Here is a 12,420-nt window from a genome sequence, read left to right on the forward strand (position 1 = left end):
CTTATTAAAATCTCATGTGAAAGACTTATTTTTAACTCACTTTTGCGCCTTTACCAGATCCCACATTTCTGACTGATGTTTTGCCCAAATAAGGGCATGCGGTGGTAAAAGATGCTTATGGAACATGTCACTTCCCAACAACTGATTGATGCCAGAATTACACAGCAGGTTTCTCTGAAGTGAAGAGTGCAGGAAATACAGGTAGTGACCACATCCGTGTTCTGGATTCATCTGACAAATATATGATGAATGACACATGAGACTGTCCACACAGAGCCACACACAGCTGCCGGATCTTTCTGATACCTCTCACATATTTAGGTTTTCTGAGAATGTTGTAATTATGGGGTTTAACTGAATTTCCAAATCCCGAGTTTGGAGCTGATTATTTGTGTCAGTTTTCCTCAAATTCACACGTGAGAACAGAAGAACCACAGGTGAAGTTCATCACATTAACTATGCACATGAACATTTGAAAACCAAATGTTTTCCAGATCTGTCATAGTTACAGGAATTAGAAATCTAACACACTTCTTTTTGTTAAAGGACTTTTTAAAGCCTCTTATAAACATTATTCTTGTTTTTTCTTGAAAAGATTCTCATGATTTTGTCCCTTAGAAGCAATTGATCCTCTTTATAGAAATATGAAAACTGTGCTTATTTGTCCCACGAGAAACACTTGCTCTTATCAAAGGGATGATGTTTTTTGTTTTAATCCTCAGTGGACAGAACATTCATTCCCATGTCTCTGTTAAAACATAGAGTTGAACAGTTAATCCAATCATATCCTAAATTAAGCAATGAACAAATCTGTGTGAAGATACTAAAAAATTAGTAGGAATAATGCAAAATAAGCAGTCATTCATAAAACATTGTGACACAACCAACACTATTAATTAAGGCTTTCAAAACTAAGAGAGGCAAGATACACCTCAAATAATGACCTTTGTTAGAACGATGTGTTATTTTGTAAGCATTATAACACCAACTAAACCACAGCAAAACTGTTTTATTTTTCTTTCTGAAAAGCTTAAAATGTATGTCAAAGCCTGTTTATTGTCAATACTCAAAGTAAATCCTTTTTTAGATTGTGTTAAAACAGCACCACCTGCTGAACATTATTAAAACGGTTTAAATATTCTCAAATAACACTGAAATTGTGCAAATTTGTACTATTTTCAGACACACTGTAACCGAAGCCCTGTACTTAAGAACTTTCCTTAGCTTTATATTTGTGTAGGTCTTATATTTGTTTTTGGATGGGTTGGCACAGTCGGGTTGTGGGAATCAGCCCATGAGAAACACTCGGATCATTTCATCATCTGGGCCCAGTTTTTCAAAAGTAATCCTGTGGGATTTCGGATCGCAGATTGGATCAAATCATGGAAATGGGTTTTTCAAAAACAGAAGAGGGAGTCCAAACTAAAATCAGATCATGTAATCCGATTTTACATGTGATCTAGATTAAACCTGGCCTTCCAGTCTATCAAAACTTTAAACTCGGTTTGGGATCTATTTGATAAAAAAACTGGATTATCCTGATCCCATCAGAAGGATGGATTCAGTTGTGATTTTCCCAACCAAATAACATCAGAGAGGTTATTTTTAAGTGAATGATCACAAAATCAATGTTTACTGATGATATATAAATCATATACCGTTCATCAGCTACAAACCTGGATGGTGACAGCTATGAGTTGCTTCTGAAACAGGAAACCGAAAGAGCAAAAGTACAAGTTGAACTGGTTAAAGAACAAATCATGACGGAGATACATCTCCTAAAGGCAGGGATGGAAAGAGGTGGTATCTGTCCTGTAAATTATTTTTGACTATTGGATAGTATTGTTTATGTTTTGTTATTTAACATTATAACAAAATAAGGAATGTAAAATATTTCTGTTTATTACAGTATTTCTGTTTCTCACAATTAAAACAAACAAGGGCTGTTTGTGGCAACTGGTATTTTACCTACCTGTTGTTGGTTCCGTTTAAGGCTCTGATTAACAGGATTTGGTGATCCTGAAATTTGGCATTTGGATCACAGTTATCGAATCCAATGTTCCTTGAAAAAACTGGCATAAAAGTAAAAAAAAGGTCTTTAAAGAGCCAAACTCAAAGCAAACCGCAGCTAACACAAGCCTGACATGAACATCTGTTCTTGAAAGATGAAATGTGGAAAAGTTTAGTCACCAAACAAATCACTGTGTTTTCACTTTTATTCAAAAACAAGATGGTAATAAACAACAAAAAATGACAACGACCAACTTTTTACATTAGCTATACAAATAAAAACAAAACTAAATGGTTTCCAAGTAGAGAATGAAAAGGGTTAAGATCCACTGATACATCATTCATGTGACGTCATAAATAAAAAAAGCCAAGCATTATGAGGTACAGAAATGCTGGAAAGTCGCATTTGCAACACACATCATGCAGTAACAGGTGGATCACACAATAAAATCACATGGGAGCTTCACTATGAGCACAGAATAGCAGGGAAAGATCCAGAAGTGCTGGACTGCTTCTGAAGATGAATGCCAGGTCTATTCAAGCCGAGTAATCCTACAGAATTAAATTCACAAGGTGAATTAAAGATACACAATATCCGTGAGCAGGTTTCAGTATTTTTCAATATACAGATACATCATTTAGCTAAACTCTCAAAAGTCCAGCCCATGCCAAATCAGGTTTTAGTGGGACTTACCGCTCTTGGTTTCTTGTTCATCTTCATGTCAAATCTGCAAAGAGAATAAACAAATGAAAAACAATCCATTGTGAACAGATACAATCTTTAAACCCGAATCAATCTCCACATGCACTGACCCCAACCGCCCACCCAACATGTCTACCAACACCATGAGCATGCAACCTAAAACAAAAGCAAACGAACAAGCCAACCGAAAAACAGAAGAGCAAAAAAAAACTCCAAAGGGTCAAGTAAAAGCATGACAGCCTTCGTCCAACCGACATGGACGACCCTAATACTAACAGACAGTAGACATGCTAATGACACAGAAAGGGACAGAGAGAACAATTCAAACTTACTCAAAGTCATAATCAAACATGCCAGAGGGGCTGAAGGGGGCAGCGTTAAAGAGGAAGAGAGCATCAGAGGTTAGTACACTACACAAATCAATCCCACAATTCCACAGTGGACTAGGTAGGGTGGAAACACATTGGTTTACATTTTGTGATGGGTTCTAAACTTAGCCCTAAAGAACCTTTGCTGAAGTACTCTGTCTAGGGTGTTGGTTAAATATCTGACCCTTCCTAGTGATCCCTATCTAATATAAAGTCATGCTTAGCTAAAACCAACTGCTTCCAAAGCCAGACAATCCTTTTTAATTTCCACACCTATAATGGTGAGAAGACAGACTAGGAAAAATGTCACTCAAAAGGAGCACTACAGGCATAATGCATTATACTGACCATGATTTTGCCATCTAAAACTAATGAAGGAATCATAAAACATTTCTGTTACAGTAGGGAAATGTGTCAGTCTCTGATGGTTTAGTCTTTGATATGTTCACATCATGTGTCAATTAACCGCCCTTGTGACAGACTTCTGACACAGCAAAAGTGTGCATTACATCTTTAAAGAGAAAGAACTCAAATATCAAACACAAACAACCTCAATCAAACATTTCATGATCGATTCCCACTCAGTTTAGAATGACAGACTGATAAGATGAAGATCAAATCCCGTTCGGATTCAGACAGGAAGAGGTTGTAGGTTACGATTTTTCATGCCTGGGACATGCTGGAGATCAGGTACCTGTGTCTGTTCTTGTTTTTGCGTTTCTTGTGGCTGCTGTGATGGCTACCAGAAGACGATGAAGCGGCTTTCTGGGGTTTTAGGTCCTGCAGGGCTCCGTCCGCTTCCTCCGTGTCCTCCTGGCTGGGTTCGTTCTCCTGGTTCTGGAGGTCAGGGGACGTGTCGCTCTCCGTTCCACTGCCTGGCTCACCTACAAGAGTGAAGAAACAAGATCAACTTCACTTAGTTTGGCAAAAAAAGAACAGAACACCATTTCTCGCATATACATGGGATTTGAAAGAACTTACGCTTCTCATTCATGTGATCGGGAATTCCACCGAGAGCACAAACAGCCTGTTTGACAATTCACAAAAAACATCGTCATTCAAAATCACATGATAGCCGAAGTATAAATCATTATTACATCACACACAGAATAAAACACTGACCGCCACTGACGTTACGGAGGATTTGCTGAAGAGACGTTCGGCTTCCTTGAACTTTCTGTTCCTCCGATCAGTCTTGCTGTTGGAATTCCTAAAGCAAAGAAAGCTTGTGGTCACCTGGGCATCTCTGAGATGTTTACACACCATTCAAGAACATCAAGTCAGTTCCCACTCACTTCTGATTGGTCAAATATCTGTCCCATCCTCTGATGATGTTTCCATACATCTGAGTGTCCTCCAGGTAACTGCCTTCAAACGCATAGATCTGTCTTTCCAAATTCACCAGAGTCTCCTGTAAACAAACACAGATAAGTCTGTAAGCTATCGTGCGATTTAATTTCAAGTTTTATTTTTACATCAATTATGTAAAGAAATATTTCTTTGTGTTTTTGTGTCAATCTATTTTACTTTATATCTGTGTGTATGTTTGTGTGTATGTGTGGGCGCCATAAAACAAGAGCAGGTTTAGTGCACACTTAGAAAAATAAAAGAGACATATTCGTAAAAAGCTATTTTAAAAGTCTTATTGTAACTAGTGTAAACCCACACTTTTGGCATTTCAATATAAAAACAAATACATTTATTTAAACGAATGTTTCTGCAGTGGGTTTTCTCTCGTGCTAGCATGCTAACGCTGCTACGGCTACCTCGGTCGATTTAAGCGCCTTTTAACATCACGCTGTGGTCATTTTTAGACTTTTGTGATAATAAAGAAAGAATAAATTTACCGCAAGCTCTTGTTTTCTCTTCACCAGCTCTGCGAGCTCACGGCGGGTATCAGGAATCTGTGGCGGAGTCGCTTTAGCATGCACCGCCATGATTGAACCAAACTGCTCAATGAGCGAGAAAAGTCCAAACGGATCAATCGACTGCAGTACTGAACACTACCTCCGCTGCGGTAGGGGGCGCTCACGCCCGTCTCACTTGCGTTATACCGCTAACTAGAGTCAAACCTAGATGTATATAACACATTCTTAGTAAGTACAGAACATTAAAGACATTCTGCGCATTACAAAAGTTTCACTCGATGTCATGTATGAAAGCCATTTACAGAAATTATGCCGCACGTCCTATTTTCCAAAATGACAAATTTGCGCGCAAACCCGCATTCTTTTATGTCTTCCTGCGTTCGTGGCCGTTCTTGCCAAAGTTGAATTTCTGTATCTCGTCAACAACATGGCGCTCGTGGCCCGCTCGAGATCTCGCTCATTCTCGTGATTCCTCCCGCGAGTCAAACTTTACTGACACGATGGTAAACATTCACAGAATTCTGCGAATTGTCTCTGATTATGAATATACAACTAAACAGTCAACTTTGGGTTGTTATTTAATGTTAAGGATGTTTATATAGTTGCTTGGCTCAATGTAATAATGCTTCTTGTTTATAGATGTACAGTCATTGGCCACTGGGGGGCGACACAACGCCGGTTTACAAATCTAATTCTTGTCTAGGTTAACTGCTACAAAAGTTAAATTTAAAGTCTCTATTGGGATAAAACGTTTAAATAAGTATAAGAGCGAATGAAATGCTCGATTAATACAATTTTATAGTAACATCCCAAATTTTCTCAAAAAAGAAACTGTGCTTAAAAACGGAATTGCATGACTTATAGTTCTTTTATTGAGCTTTTTGTTTGTTTTAGTTTTGATTCTCCTTTGATTTTATTAATGTCATGAGTTGTTAATGAAATTTCTCTAAAAACACGTTTGTCAACATCGTTGCGTTTACACGTTGTCTAGACAACACAGAGCAACACCTGCCAGCCAAACACTTCAGTTCGTCTGCACAACATGAAAACTACAGCACAGGTATTTCTTCCTTTATTCTCTTTTTCTTTTTTTTTTGTTTAAGACTAGAGTTATATATTCATAATTTCTATCTCGTAGAAAATGGCATGAATAACGAAGAATGGGTAAATTACACAAAGGATGGAATCAAAGTGAGTGATTACTTCGGTGTCCTTATATCTAAAATCAGAGTTTAATCTGTTTCTATTCAAACTCATTTCATTGTTGTGCAAAGGTGAAGGATGTGCCTCCTCCATTCCTACAAAGTATCGAACCGTCATCATCAATAATGAAGAGATGAAAGGATTTACCTCCCAGTCAAAGAGGTTTCAGGAGCGCTCAGTCAGTTTGTAATCTAATAATGCCAAACTTCATTTATGGCTCAGTATATGTTCCATTAAAATAATCTATAGATAGACAGAGAATCTAATCTAATCTCTGATTCTCTCTCAGAACGAGAACCCAGGGTCCAGCTCATATATCTCACACACAACCACAGAGACCTGCAGTCCTTCATTTTCTAAAAGAGGAACAGGCAGCTTTGCTTCAAAGGTGAAATCATGAAAAGAAAATTTAGAGTTTAAAACAAACACCTCCACCAACTACACATACTATCATTTCTGCATTCACAGGCTTAAATACAATATCTAAGAGTTCAGAATGATCGTTTTCGCTTGTGTTCATGTAAATTCGAAATGTTTCTGTGTAAAGGCTGGTCGTGTTCCCCGTAACGTTCGGAGAGGAAACCCAGGGCCTGATGCTTATAACCTGCAGACGTCTCTACTCCACCAGCACGACTTCAACAGAGGAGAATCAAGAACCTTCCGTCTTCCAATCGCAGTGAAGAGAGAGACACCAAAAATCCAAAACCCTGCACCCAATCAATATCACGTATGTTTCATTGTTACCATCTAGAAAAGTCATAAATTCACGTTTGGATTTAATGTTGAGACTGCTGTTTATTCCACACAAAGCAGTATTATGTTACTTATTTAATTTGGGTGATTTTCTTGAAATGATTCATGTTTTGTGCCGTCAGGTGTCTTATAGCGCTGTGGACAGAGATTCAACGGTCTCAGCTCGATGTGCGTTTCTCTCTAAAACCAGACGAAGCGGGAGTTTTTTAGACAACTGTAAAGGACCCTCGCCCTGTGAGTTAAAGACGCTGTGTCTGTGTACAACAAACATTGTCGACATCTCAGTAATAATGCCTTTTAAACACATCATACATTATATTTCAAAACTCAAAACATTGACGTGTATCATATCGTATTAAGTGCTGTGAGTGAATGTTTGTTTGCAGTTTTGCATAATTACAGATGCTGGAGAGATGGAATTATGGGTTGTATTTTTAACTCTGCAGAGAAATGAGTTGTACATTAAAAGTCTTGGAAAAATATATGATTATGCCATTCTTTTCACCAACCATGAATTATAATGGCATTAATTATATATATTTACTATTTCTTCATATTTATTTCGTTGGATGTGCCACGGAAATTCCAGCAGCTTTTCTTTGTGTCTTGTTTTGAAGGCCACTATCAAGTGAATGAGGTTTTGGTCCAGCAGTCTCCTAAAGTTACTTGTTTTAAATCCACCACCGCCCGAGTCCAGCCACCAGTGAGAAATGACAACCCGGGCCCAGGGACCTACAGCCCATATCAAACCTCAGAACCGGTGAAGAGAACCATTCTACCGTATGTGTTCAATCGACATTTCAATTAAAGCTTCCTATAAGGTTATGGAGCCTGATAGCTGACACATTCATTGCACAAAGCTTCACGATGCTTCAAAGGAACAGTTCACCCAAAAACTACAACTTAAGTTGTTACAAACCTGTATCAATATCTTTGTTCTTCAACACAAAGAAAGATATTTGGAAGAATGTTAGCAACCATCTGGGGCACCATTGACTACTATAGTAAATGATTGTATACTTTTTTTGTTCTTTAGAACACAAAAGAAGCAATTTTAAAGAGTTAAGGAAAGCACACAGTTCTGTTTGACCCTTTACAATTTTCCTGCTATGATAGTAAATGGTGCCCCAGAATGTCAGTTGCTAACATTCTTCCAAATATCTTTCTATGTGTTCAACCAAACAAGGACATTTATACAGGTTTGGAACACCTACAGGGTGAGTAACTATTCATTTTAAGAACACAGAAAGCACATTTTTTTGTCTAAAACAAACTTTAAGCTAAAATCGAGAGCTGTGTTTTGTATATTCAAAGAACCATAAAGGAACATTGTGAAATGTTTAGATTTATTTCCCAGTGAAAATCCTCTTTCATCTCATTTTATTAATCATATATTCATGCAGAAGGAGATATTATTTGGGGTTATCAGCACCACCTCTGATTCCTGCTAAAGATCCGCCCCTCCCCGGCCCGGGACACTATGACATTATAAAGTATAGCGGTCCGGTCAAACAGCCCGTGTCCAGCGCAGCCTTCCTGTCTGGGACACACAGGGGGATACAGGAGAGCACAGAACAACAAATACCTGGACCAGGTAACATGCCTCAACACCAATGCTTGTCATGTGTGACTGTAGACGTTTTATTTTTGACATATTGTTATTACACACGATTGTCTTAGAACTGTACATTTCTGCCTCCCAGGTTACTATGAACCCAAGGTCCTTTCAAAGATGTCGTTCTTGTACAATCCGGAAAAAAACTGGATACCGACTTAAAGTGAGAGAAGTTTTAGTAAGCCAAATAAAAAATATGACATAATAATTGGATTACAGTGTGTATCTTTGTTTTAGTGCGTTTACATTTGCTATTGATCGAACAAATATGTGACCCTGTATCAGTAATCCAGTCTTAAGTAGCACGAGAACATTTTTTGTAGCAATTGCTACATTCAAAATTATGGATGTTTCTTTAATGCCAAAAATCTTTAGGATAGTAATGATCACATTCCATGAAGATATTTTGTAAATTTCCAAACGTAAATATATAAAAGCTTTATTTCAGTGAGTGGATGCATGCCTACAGACATCACTAGCCGCTGCCCGCTCTTTGAGAATTACCCGCACAAGTTTGTTTTTGGGTTTGTTTATTCTCAATTTTCTCAATGTTCTGATTTTTTTTCACCATCAAAGTTTTAAGTTATAGCTCGGCCAAATATTGTCCTATCCTAACAATATATAACCATATATCAATGGAAAGCCAATTTATTCAGCTTTCATATTATGTAATAATCTAAATAATATTTCATTAAGACTGGTTTTGTTGATGACAGTATGACAGTATCGTACGAAGTCCTTCTCTCGGCGCTTGAACAAGTGAGTCATCTAAAAGCAAAGCAGGTCCAGTTGCTTTTGATGAACTTCTTCCAGCCTTTCTGCCTTGATCTGTATGAACAAATGAAAGTCTGTCAGACCGAAGAGCTTTTTTTATATTCTGAATCACGTCTGAACAGCTGACGGCCAGATCACACACAGCTGAGCTCCAAACCCTGGATTCCTCAATAACTGATCTCAGACCCGCTGTAATCAACTTTACAGTGACAATGTAGATGTTATTGATGGTGTTTCAGCTGATCCGGCGTCAGTGGTGTCTCACAGGGTAAAGAACAGCTGTTGGTGAACTGAAGAAGGGTGTGGAGATGTTTGGATCATTTGAACAATGTGTAAGCATCCATGCAGGAATTTTTCCACTGATTTGTAAACGTCCTCGGTAACTTCAGTAAATGACATCTGAATAAATTGAAGATTCATTACGATTTTATTGCTACCAACTTCTAAAGCTAAAGTTAAATATCAAAAGATGATGATGTCACAAAATAGTAGATGATGTATTGTAGTCTAGTATTGTCTAGTTGTTTGCTCATACAAAGGTCTCTTCCATAATGCTATAGATGTGGATGCCAGGGCATTGATAAGTAAGGGATAATAAAGTGAAAGTGACCTATTTGTCAGATATGGTGACCCATACCTGAAATTTGACGTCTGCATTTAACCCATCCAGAGACTAGTGAACACACGTACACCCGGAGCAGTGGGCAGCTATCACTGCAGCGCCCGGGGTGCTCAAGGGCATCTCCGTCGTTACCCGCAGGCAACCATCTGCTCACGAGTCAGACTCTAAACATTAGGCCACGACTGCCCCCTGTACACCAAATGGATGTTATGGCAGAAATGTGCCCCTGTGATCATCTTGTATCACTCTGAAGGGGCTTATTTCGCGATAACAGTCGGCGCTTGTACATTATCCCGCTTATTACACGCTTATTACACGGCTACTTGCCACATGAGAAAAATACTGGACAATGTCACAAACAGGCAATTTGGTTGAATCATTTGGAAATATAATTTCATATATGTTATTAAAAGATACATTTATATTTCATGTGTCAAAAAAAACTGTCAAAATGACTTGTTGCATCCGGGTTATCGTGTGTTATTCGTTTTGAATACCTGCAAATGTTGCGACTGGCCAATCAGAATCAAGCATTCCAACGAGCCGTGTAATAATGGTTGCTAAGATGTTGTAAATGGGTTTTTAAAGAATTATTAAGTCATTGCTAGGCTTATTGCTAGGATATTTTGCACTTAAGATATGGTGTATGGTGTAATGGTGTCCTGTGTTCTGTAAATGTACCTATGCGAATACAGACCCCTTTGCAAGATGTCAACACTGGTCCAGAAGGTCTTGCAGCTTACGCTTTTATTTATTTGTTATAAGTCATTTTTTATCTTACATTAAATTTTGAATGTTAAATATTTTAAATTGGTTATTAATATTATGTTGGCTGTATTTCGTTTTGAAGTGTATTTCCGAAACGGGAAGTTCTTCTGGACCAGCAGTGTTGAACCAGCCATGTTTATGTCATCTGAAGAGGTCTATAGAGTAATGGCCAATTACTAAGAGTAATGGTGATTTCTGAAGGGCTAATTTGTACAATATTTACTTTGAATGCCTTCTTGGGTTAGATTAAACCATTCAAATATGAGTTCTGGGGTACAAAATGGTCAAAGCACTAAACTTTTATTGTATTTATTATATAAAGTTTTTAGGCAAAAAAGGGAGGAGGGAAGACGTCAAATATTGAAGTTGGAAACTTTTGACTATACTGTATCTTCCAAAAGTAGGTTAAATGTCTACAGAAGTCAAAACTTCAGCATTGTATTTGCTTTTTCATCCTACATTTTTCAGTATGTGTGGTCAGTAAAATGATGTGCAGTGGATGAAATATTAAAAATAGATTGTGGAAATAAGAGACCATTTCTGCACAATGTGTGGTGCCTGTTGGTGAGATGTCAAACCCTGCAGCTGTTCTGACCGTCAGCAGCTGTGGATGAATTCAAATGCTGACGTCATCATTGTCTGATGCTCATTCATTGGGTTTTTCAGTAAGTCAATGCTCTTACATGGAATGCCTTGAAGATGTTTTGAAGGTGATGCCAACAGCTTTGTCAGATCAGACTTCTCTCATTATTCTCTCAGAATTTCGTTCCAAAGCGTTAAGACACTCTAGACAACTAAAAACTCCATTTATGTGGTCCAACCTGACCGTATTCTCACCTCTGTGGTCTCAACAAAAGCCATATGTGTTGATCTAGGTGGACTGCGCAATAACTGCGACTCGATGCGCATCCTTGAGGCTCTCTGCTGCAAAGATCTCTATTCTTTAACACGAGAATGATTGGATCTACATTTATCTCCAAATTCCCACAAGCAGCAGTCTGCGAAAACTCTCCGCCTGACTGCATCGCATGTGCCTTGTTGTTTTTGTGTCTGAAAAAAACTTTTGATTAATTATGTGAATGGAATATAACATAGTGTTGGTGTTGTTGGCAGGGTAACTGTGTATGTATACAGAACCAGATGGCTCATTTGCTTCATGCTGCTTTAATGGCCTGATGTCAACTCTTAACCGCTCCTGTTAAAGTATTAAATAAGGCCAGACCTGATTTTACCCACGCGTCTGCTAAGTAAACGTAAATGTAACAAATAAAATCGGATTAGGATTTGTATAAAGTGATAGATGTTGCTCAAAATAAGGATAAATATATAAACATTTATAAAAAAAAATGTTTCAAATGTTAGTCTACTTTATTGTTTACTTTATTAAATAAATCATATATACAAAACATGGAAATACTTAAAAGGGAAAGTTTATCTAAATTAGATTTTTTCTTCTTTTACTCACCCTCACGATTTTCCAAACCTGTATGTCTTACTTCTGGCGAACACAAAAGAAGATATTTTGAAGAATGTTGGGAACCACACAACATTGGACCCCCTTGACATCAATTGTACGGGCCCAAAACTAACCAAATGTTTCTCGAAATATCTTCTTTGTGAAAGTCATAAAGATTTTGATGGACATGAGGGGTGACATGAGTTGGCAAACCCTTTTATGCAAACTGACTCCACAGTGCATTCGACTTGTACTGTTTTTTCTATACGGTGTACTTGGG

The 12,420-nt window shown here is 37.9% G+C and overlaps 2 protein-coding genes across 5 annotated transcripts; one reads left to right on the top strand and one right to left on the bottom strand.

Moving 5' to 3' along the window:
- Positions 1 to 2,198: 2,198 nt before the first annotated feature.
- meaf6 (MYST/Esa1-associated factor 6) lies at positions 2,199 to 5,062 on the bottom strand. 2 transcript variants are annotated; one of them, XM_056742134.1, is made up of 8 exons: positions 4,929 to 5,062; positions 4,377 to 4,492; positions 4,204 to 4,291; positions 4,063 to 4,108; positions 3,776 to 3,965; positions 3,046 to 3,075; positions 2,705 to 2,738; positions 2,199 to 2,562 (listed from the first exon to the last, which is right to left on the bottom strand). In XM_056742134.1, exons 1-8 carry the CDS (start codon positions 5,016 to 5,018, stop codon positions 2,548 to 2,550), a joined length of 609 nt encoding a protein of 202 aa, XP_056598112.1. In that variant the 5' UTR covers positions 5,019 to 5,062; the 3' UTR covers positions 2,199 to 2,547. The 2 variants fall into 2 exon arrangements, with proteins under 2 accessions (XP_056598112.1, XP_056598113.1); XM_056742135.1 differs by lacking the exon at positions 3,046 to 3,075.
- stpg1 (sperm-tail PG-rich repeat containing 1) lies at positions 4,469 to 8,733 on the top strand. Of its 3 annotated transcripts, none has more exons than XM_056742133.1 (10): positions 4,469 to 4,516; positions 5,941 to 6,009; positions 6,088 to 6,140; positions 6,224 to 6,330; positions 6,442 to 6,540; positions 6,700 to 6,879; positions 7,028 to 7,139; positions 7,523 to 7,685; positions 8,309 to 8,499; positions 8,609 to 8,733. In XM_056742133.1, the coding sequence occupies exons 3-10, from the start codon at positions 6,110 to 6,112 to the stop codon at positions 8,680 to 8,682; spliced, it is 957 nt and encodes a 318-aa protein (XP_056598111.1). In that variant the 5' UTR covers positions 4,469 to 4,516; positions 5,941 to 6,009; positions 6,088 to 6,109; the 3' UTR covers positions 8,683 to 8,733. The 3 variants fall into 3 exon arrangements, with proteins under 3 accessions (XP_056598111.1, XP_056598110.1, XP_056598109.1); XM_056742132.1 differs by lacking the exon at positions 4,469 to 4,516 and adding an exon at positions 5,111 to 5,177; XM_056742131.1 differs by lacking the exon at positions 4,469 to 4,516 and adding an exon at positions 5,328 to 5,452.
- Positions 8,734 to 12,420: the final 3,687 nt, after the last annotated feature.

This window comes from Triplophysa dalaica, chromosome 25 (assembly GCF_015846415.1).
Source record: "Triplophysa dalaica isolate WHDGS20190420 chromosome 25, ASM1584641v1, whole genome shotgun sequence".
Taxonomy (NCBI): domain Eukaryota; kingdom Metazoa; phylum Chordata; class Actinopteri; order Cypriniformes; family Nemacheilidae; genus Triplophysa; species Triplophysa dalaica.